The sequence below is a fragment of the Arachis hypogaea genome, chromosome 13 (genome assembly GCF_003086295.3).
Source record: "Arachis hypogaea cultivar Tifrunner chromosome 13, arahy.Tifrunner.gnm2.J5K5, whole genome shotgun sequence".
Taxonomy (NCBI): Eukaryota; Viridiplantae; Streptophyta; class Magnoliopsida; order Fabales; family Fabaceae; genus Arachis; species Arachis hypogaea.
In genome coordinates, this window is record NC_092048.1 from 118,344,883 (window position 1) to 118,353,910 (window position 9,028).

General features: G+C 35.0%; 1 protein-coding gene across 1 annotated transcript; it reads left to right on the forward strand.

The window, feature by feature from the left end:
• Positions 1–2,032: 2,032 nt before the first annotated feature.
• LOC112732904 (serine carboxypeptidase-like 45) lies at positions 2,033–5,626 on the forward strand. The gene is made up of 10 exons (XM_025781723.2): positions 2,033–2,514; positions 2,801–2,902; positions 2,977–3,072; positions 3,424–3,516; positions 3,641–3,720; positions 3,839–4,126; positions 4,274–4,398; positions 4,673–4,765; positions 4,898–5,015; positions 5,121–5,626. Exons 1-10 carry the CDS (start codon positions 2,262–2,264, stop codon positions 5,268–5,270), a joined length of 1,398 nt encoding a protein of 465 aa, XP_025637508.1. The 5' UTR covers positions 2,033–2,261; the 3' UTR covers positions 5,271–5,626.
• The last annotated feature ends 3,402 nt before the right edge of the window (positions 5,627–9,028 follow it).

The following is a 9,028-nucleotide window of genomic DNA, read 5'->3' on the forward strand; positions in this document are numbered from 1 at the left end:
TATGGTGCATATGTTGCTCTTATCACATGGCTTTTGCTAATGTTAATCTTAATCCCTTTGCCAAAGAAGCTGAACTGGTTCTGTTCTGTTTGGTTGACGTAGGCAATCATAGAAACCTGTATCTTGAAGAGAAGGAAAGCAAAAGGTTGTGTAGTTAAATAAAGGGTAAAAGTGATTGAACTTTTTCTCCACTTTTTGTGTAATTTTATGGCAAGGATGAAAAGGGCTCTCAAGTTTGGAAACGTAAAGAATAAACAAAGCAAAAAGGCAAGTCCCTGCTCTACCTTGCAATTATACAGACTTCATTCTTTCACACATTCTCCACTTCCAATGCTGAATTCTATATTTTTTTTATAATAAATAATATGTTTACCGATTCTTTTTTTTTTTTTTTTTCAATTGTTGATATATAAATAATATGTTCAGTCTTGTTGTTTTGACACAAGATATGAAGGACGAAAATTGGAGCTTAAATGACTACACACGCACTTCTCTCTCTCTCTCTCTCTCTCTCTCTCTCTCTCTCTCTCTCTTGGAGAGTTCGGTGGTAGTAGAATTTGCATTTTGAAAATCGAAAGAATATTTTGACAAATACAGATGAATGCAAAAAACACCAGTGACATTACACTAGTGCATCTAATGATGAAAAATCTGAAGCCTTTCGTAAAAGCTTCAAGGTAGGGACCATTCTTTTTTTAGTTTCTCCTTTACTAGTTCCTCTAGTTGAACATATAACAGAACCCACCTTATAAATACAAATTACATTTGTCTTTTTATAGTTTGTTTGTTATACCATCTGCTTCTTCAATCTCTAATCTATATATTCAAAGATGACTAGATTTTGTAGCAATTATAGTATGATTAGACCATCTAACTCCAATTGTACTTGGATTGGGTCCATTCAATCACACCGATATGTTTGCCAAAACATAAACATCCCATACATTATGCTACCCATGGCTGCAAATTGCAGGAAAAAATAATACAAGGAGGCCCCCCAAGGAAGCCTATAGAGGCTAGCATGTGAGTTTGTGCGTCAAAAAAAATTGAAGTGATTGAAGAGAGGTGGTGGTTGGAGAATAGTTCCATTGTATTAGGACATGTTCGGAAGATTAAAAGAGAAGGATTGGAAGAAGCACTATATAAGAAAAGAAACGCTTTTTCACAACTTGTCAAAGGTAACTAGTTCATTCCCAAATATATAGCAATACAAAGTTTAAAAAAAAAAATATTGGAAAAATATTAGATGAATGGAATGAGCTGATTTTCAATAAAACAATCTATTTAACAACAATGTTCCCAATCTTGCTTATTCGCATACTTTCATGAATAAGAGAATTTTTATTCAATGAAACAAGCTTTTTTTTTTTTTTTTTTGGGAAAACCAAGGAAAGTGCCATGCTCTGTCTACAGTACACCCTGCAATATCCCCCCAAGATGCTATTGAAGTACACATATTCTCTCAGAACTCTGATGGGTACAGAGAAATGAGACATCTTTTTAATATAAATACACCATGTTTGTCATCTTGACACAATTTCTAAGAAATGAATAGTTGACCCTAAAACTACTTTACTTTAAAGGGACATCATCCAATCAGTTAGTTCTATTATTGAAACATAAGATTTAGACACCTAAGTGTTGAATTGACATATTATCTTTAGTAAATAGAAGATAGTCATATTCACTAAAAGTATAAAATATAGATAAATTCTTAGTTAATTTTGCATACAATATTTACACAACAGAAACCAGGCTTATTTAGGTTGGGATCAGTGGATCACATTCGAGTGTATATATGCTATAAACAAAAAAGGTTTCTCTTATCAGGTTGGAGTAGTAAAAAAGGTTACAAGGTGTTTGTGGTTGAGAAGGAATGTTATGGAGGTAGATTATTACTTATATTCCAATGCCTATTTTTTTTTTTATATTATTATTTTTTCATAGTATAAAGCTTACAAGCTGACTCAGATTAAAACATTCAGAGGCCTAATTCGATGGACAAATCTTCTTTTAGCTGCATCTGGTCCTTGCCTCTGTCACATCTCTTTCAACACCATTTTCAAGCCTGGAAGGATTAAAAAAAGAAAAGCTAAAACTGTAATCATCATTGAAATGGAGAGAGTCCAAATCACAAACTGGCCCACCATTAACCCCATGTTACATTCAGTAACAATTTAAAAGACACGCGCACACACACAAGCTCTCTCTCATACCATTTTGCATTAGTTTCCTTCTCTTGTTGTTTGTTTTGAGGAATCATGAACCGATTTCCAACATGGAGAGTAATGGCTGTGTTGTTCCTACAACTCAGTTTTTCCATGGAGATCTTCTGCCTCTCTTCTTCTCATGCAGATAGAATTTCTCATCTTCCTGGACAACCCCATGTAGGCTTTCAACAGTTCTCAGGATATATTACAGTGGATGACAAGAAACACAAGGCTCTGTTTTACTATTTTGTTGAATCAGAAGCTGATCCAGCCTCAAAGCCTCTTGTGCTGTGGCTCAATGGAGGTCTGCAATCTCTCACTTGCTTCAACTATATTTTATGTTACTGAGAAACTCAAATCGAAATTCCAAGACTAAAAAAGAAACTACTTTCTCCATTCCAAAATATTTGTCACTTTGGAAACTATACAATAATAATTTAATGTGTATGGATACATATATCAAGCTACATTGAGTTATGAATGTACTAAAATTTGAAAGTAACACATGCTCTAGAACAGAAAGGATATAAGGAGTTAAATTTTTCTAGAGTGTCATATGTATATGATAATTCATTCATGTTTTGTCACAGGACCTGGTTGTTCTTCCCTTGGAGTAGGTGCATTCTCAGAAAATGGACCTTTCAGGCCAGATGGGGAAGCTCTTGTTCAAAATGAGTATAGTTGGAACAAAGGTAATTCCATTGAATTGACCATTCCATTATAACTCAAGAATGGTCCTAACATGATCCAGTTACTTTGTGTGCAGTGGCAAACATGTTGTATTTGGAGACACCAGCTGGAGTGGGGTTCTCTTATGCTAAAGGTAGCTCCTCTTATATCAGAGTGAATGATGAAATAACAGGTATCCATCTTCGATTAACGTCAATTACTTTAGAACTTTTTCCCCCCTTCCCTTTTAATCTTTTGAGGCAAATAGGTTTCTTTTTAGAAGGCTCCTTTAATAATCAGTCCTATCTTCTGTCCAAAAAGGCACGTACATTATTTAAGATGATTAGGCTTTTAAAAAAGTTAAGACAAAGCAGCAATTAGTGATAAAAATGCCACATAACTTTTGCATGGTTTGCCACTTTACATGATTATTTTCATCTCTTACCTTATGAGTGTTTCTAGTTTCAATATTTTAGTTTCGGGATACTCATTACTCAAATAATCATTATGAAATTCTGAAGCTAGTACTTTTTGAGTTCTTAAGCCAGGGACAATCTTGTATTCTTGCAACGCTGGTTTGACAAATTCCCTCAATTCAAGCACAGAGACTTGTTTGTAACAGGTGAAAGTTATGCAGGTAAATGTGGACATTTATCATGTTCACTCATCATGTTTAGAAGATTCCAGTTCCAATTCCAAAAGCAGGTTACACATAAAGCAATCACTATCATTTGTTCTTTACACATTTTCTCTTTTATCAGGCCATTATGTTCCACAACTAGCAAAGCTCATGACTGAGATCAACAAAAAGGAGAAGATATTCAATCTGAAAGGCATAGCTGTAAGCAATATACAATTTATTTACCAAATATATTTATAAACTATGCTTCTTTCTTCCTTTCATTCTTAGATATTGCTAATAATATTAATGCTTAAAGGGTCTCTTTGCATTATTGCAGTTGGGTAATCCACTTGTAGAATATGCCACTGACTTCAATTCAAGGGCTGAGTTTTTTTGGTCTCACGGATTAATATCAGATTCAACTTATGAAATGTTCACCACAGATTGTAACTATTCTCGGTATGTCAGTGAATACTATAGAGATTCAGTTTCCCCCATTTGTTCAAAGGTTATGAGCCAAGTAAGCAAAGAAACAAGCAAATTTGTGGACAAATATGATGTCACCCTTGATGTTTGCATCTCCTCAGTCCTTTCACAGTCCAAAGTTATTTGCCCGCAAACCCAAGTGAGTCTTCTTCTTTGGACATCATACCACCTTATTTAGTACTCTCATTATGGGAGCGAGTACATTTATTTTCTAGTACTGTTTTTCAAATTGGCTTGTTCTTTTTTACTTGAGTTTTTTTTTTTTCCCCTTCCTATGGCCAAACAGAAAGAAAATGAGAGCATTGATGTGTGCGTAGATGACAAAGTTACAAATTATTTGAACAGAAGAGATGTGCAGCAGGTGCTCCATGCCAAGCTTATTGGAGTTCGCAAGTGGGATGTCTGCAGCAAGTAATCTTATCAAACTTTGGATGAATAAAGAAAAAAAAAAAAATAAGACAGTAAAATAGAGAATGAAAATTGCACCAAATTTCATACACTAAGATATACAGTAGTGCAAATCTTTATATTGGTGTAAATTAACCTTGTTGCATCCTAGGATTGTCAAGACAAAAATTAGTTTTTCACTCAAATGTCATTGCTTCTTTGATCTTTAAAACTTGGAAATCCAGTAACCATAACTTGTCTACTCAGTAAACATTGACATGTATTTTGTTGGTAACAGCATCCTTGACTATGATATGCTCAACCTGGAAGTTCCTACACTCCCTGTTGTTGGAGCACTCCTAAAAGCTGGAGTTAGGATCTTAATTTACAGGTAATTAATTAGAACTAGAATTTTCCTTCTTTTACTTGATTCTATTGCTTACTTGAACCTGAAGGCCCATATAGGTGTATCAAGTACTAAGTCCTAATTAATTAGCATAACAACATATTATTCTTAATATAGCGGTGATCAAGATTCAGTGATTCCACTGACCGGAAGCCGCACCTTGGTTCAAAAGCTGTCAAAACAATTCGGACTGAATACAACAGTCCCTTACAGAGTATGGTTTGAAGGTCAACAGGTAAGCCTTGAGCCGTGTAGAATTAAGAAGTTTCAAAACATCGTAAATTATGTAATATGTACATATCATAAAATAATCTGAGTTTTAAGAAATTATTATGTTTAGGTTGGTGGATGGACTCAAGTTTATGGCAACATTCTGTCATTTGCAACCATCAGAGGGGCCTCCCATGAAGCTCCTTTCTCACAGCCTGAAAGATCACTTGTTTTATTTAAGTCATTCTTGGAAGACAAGCCTCTACCTGAAATTTTCTGACCACCAACTCTAGTGTTTTCACTTAGAGATTGTAAGTAGTATCCCTAATATTTGGACAATATAATTAGTAAAGGAATGTAGTAACTGTGCAGAATGTCAAAGAAAAGTCGGATTTTTTTTTTCTCCTTTCTTTTAGGGTGTATTTGTGAGTTTTGATTAGTGGTTTAAAATGTAAAGTTAATTCATTTTACATCTTTAGCCCTTCCATTCCTTCCAAAATCAACACTCACAAACATACCCTTTGTCTTTGTGGGCTTTATTGTTTATTGAACTGTTAGATGTAATGCATCTTTGGTCAAAAGAAATTCAGTACCGATTTATAACTTGTAAGAGAATGCAGCTGAGTTGTGTCTAAATCTCTAGCCAAACAATGATGATTATCCGGGTAACATGGATTAATTTTTCTTTCTGTGCAAACATAAGCTGTGTCACATTGAATTTCTGGTGTGATGCTGGTGTAAGGAAACATAAATTGAACAGCTTATAATCCATTCTAAAAGTTCATATGGGAAATCAACAATTTAGATTAACAAGGCTTCTACTGTTACTAAGTAATAACCACCCCGAGAACAGGACCAGCATCAGAGCCAAGTCAACAAGAATACTCAGCTGCATTAGAGAAATTATATGTTGAACTCGAGCTTCTTTGTGGGAGAGGAAAGAGCAAGTATTACCGATCCCACTTATCATCTGTACCAGAAGCAGTGTCAAACAAGCGCTGAAAGTTATTTGCTTTACTAGCCTTTTATTCTGCAAAACCTATAATGCTAGTAATTTGACAAGTACAAATTAACGCAAGCTTTTATTCATCAAAAAGCCTTTCATACATTTGTATATGAAAAATTTGTTGAAGAACCTTATGAATAAAATAAATTATGTAATTATAAATAATTACACATTTTAAGAGTATGTTATATCGCCAATGAGTTATAGCTCAAATGACATAGTTTCCCCATATTCAATTGAGAAGTTGCAGGTTCGAGTCTCCTATCTTTAGTAAAAAAAAAAAAGTATGTTGTATTTTTTTTTTAATCTAAGAACTCAGGTAAAAGAAAGTCATAACAAATGAATATATTGTAGCAACAAAAATGAAGAAATAGTATATAAAACAGCAAAATTATGTATTGCAGGACGGTATTTAAGTTAAAATATAACTCCTATTTAGCCATGTGCATGAAGTAAATATTGTTAAAATTTAAAAAATTATTATCAAATGATATCACGAATGAATATATGAAAACACTTTAAATATATGAATTCTGTTTTAAATATCTTTTTAATGGTAAGATAGACTAAATTATCTTTAATCACTAATATATGAAAACACTTTAAATACAAAAATAATAATATTACGAAATCTCTTGTCATATTACTTAGGGATAATTGACCTGTTGAGCCATATCAACCTATCTGTCACGGTAAATTTTAGAAGGTTAGATTTAATGATATTTGTATAGTTTTTTGGAGTGTTTGAAAATGCTTTAGATGGTTTCAGAATATTCTAAAATGCTCTAGAAAGTCCCGGAACACCCTAGAAGATTCTATAAGACTCTAAAAGGTCATAGAGTATTCTAGAAGAGTGTGGATATATATAGAAGTATGAAGAATAGTATGAAATAATTTAGAAATATTTAGAAAAACATGGTAGGATAGATATTTGTAGTGAAAGTTCTGGATGATCAATTTAAACCGTTGATTAGATTTAATCCTAACCATTCATTGAGGAGGGAGATGGCTATAAATAGGAGGTGAGAGTTAGAGTTTGAGTGTGTTAATTATTTGCAACAAACACTTGAGAGGGAGTGTATCCAAGACCGTGATAATTTTGGCTGGCATCAGAACAAGGTTCGAGAGGGAGCACAAGTGCTTTGTGGGTATGGCTTCTAGTGTAACTATGGAGCATGTGGAGGCTCAAAGGGGAAGGGATGTTATTCCATCTCAATGGGGACGCAAGAAGGCCCGTTTTTCAAGTGAGCCTAGAGGTAAGGACTCTAACTTCTTAGAAAAGAGAGTTTTTATGTTGGAGAATGTTCTATCCTCTATGGATGAGCGCTTCCAAAGGATAGAACACGACAAGGAGACCCTCAAGACTCATGTGTTGGGAGAATTAGATGTTTTCAAGAAAGCATGCTCCAAATAGAAGAGAAGCTTGAGAATTCCTTGAAACTATTCAAGGAGGATCGAGTTTGGTTTGAGAAGGAAAAATTCCGACCAACCATAATAACAGAGACAACAAAGATTGATCTCTAGAAACCAAAGGAGTTCAATGGCTTGGGGGACGCTCGAGAGTTGGAGAACTTCCTATGGCAAATGGAGAGGTACTTTGAAGATCAAGGGGTGGTCAAAGAAATAATAAAGGTACACATTGCAGCTCTCTACCTTTCTGATAATGCTACTTTGTGGTGGAGGAGAAAATGCGTAAACATGGTCAAAGGAGACATTATACGCATCACCAAAGAAGGGTTACGTCATGATCCATCAGCCAAGAAGTTGGTGGAGTTGGCTAGAGAAAGTAAGACTAAAAGATTTTGGCTAGAAGATAACCTTCTTTACACCAAAGGGAGAAGACTATACGTCTTTAAGTGGGAAATCTAAGAAGAAAGTTGGTGAGAGAATGCCACGACACCAAGTGGGCTAGTCACCAAGGTCAGTCAGCGAAGGACCTTGGTACTCATTGAATCTTCCTATTATTGGTCTCAAATGAGAAATGAAATGGAGAATTATGTGAAGATTTGTTTTGTGTGTCAAAAAGATAAGATTAAAAATAAGGCACCAAATGGGTTGTTGGAACCTCTGCCTCCATCAAAGCGACCGTAAAAAAGTATCTCTCTAGATTTCATCTCTACCTTATCGAAGTGTGAGGGGTTTGGATCTATCCTCGCAGTAGTGGATCGTTTCTCGAAGTATGCTACCTTTATATCTGTCCCTACTAACTGCACTTCAGAGAAAGCAACACAAATATTCTTCAAGAATATGATGAAATACTGAGGATTGCCTAAAAGTATCATTAGTGATCAAGATCTACGCTTCACAGGACAACTATGGACAGAGCTGTTCAAACTCTTTGGGTCAGAGCTTCATTTCTTAACAAGCTTTCATTCTCAAACCGATGGGCAGACTGAGAGAGTGAAAGCCTTACTCAAGTGTTACTTGAGGTATTTTGTAAGTGCTAATTAGAAGGATTGGACAAAATTTCTAGACATTGCTCAGTTCTCATACAATCTGCAAAGTAGTGAGTCCACAGGAAAAAAATCGTTCGAGATTGTGACTGGACAACAGCCACTTACACCACACTCTCTTTCTTCCTCTTACTCAAGAAAGAGCCCTGGAGCTTATCTTATGATTAATTCATGGGAAGAACAAGCAGATGTCACTCGTTCTTATCTCGACAAAGCTGCAAAGAGAATGATGTAATGGAAAGATTAGAAGAGGAGGCATGCAAGCCATCAAGTGAGAGACAAGATAATGATTAAACTTCTTCCACAACAATTCAAAATTTCTCGAAAGGTCCATTAGGGCTTAATCCACAAATACGAAAGGCTATTTGAGATCATTGGACGTGTTGGAGATGTTGCTTATAAAGTACAACTCCCTTCTTTTATTGAAGATCCATCCCGTTTTCTATGTGAGTATGCTTAAAACGTATCATGGAAACCGAGAAAAACCAAATAGAGGTGACTCGAATCATGCTCCACCAATAGTGATTAGATCCTTTGATAAGGAAATCGAAGAGATCTTAGCTAATCGCATTGTGAGAA

What these genes read in the sequence shown, in the direction of transcription:
- LOC112732904 (XM_025781723.2), top strand. Translation starts at nt 2,262, where the DNA reads ATGAACCGATTTCCAACATGGAGAGTAATGGCTGTGTTGTTCCTACAA. An exon ending in AACAGGTGAAAGTTATGCAG is followed by an intron (nt 3,517 to 3,640) that starts GTAAATGTGGAC and finishes CTCTTTTATCAG; the next exon opens with GCCATTATGTTCCACAACTA. An exon ending in TATGGTTTGAAGGTCAACAG is followed by an intron (nt 5,016 to 5,120) that starts GTAAGCCTTGAG and finishes TATTATGTTTAG; the next exon opens with GTTGGTGGATGGACTCAAGT.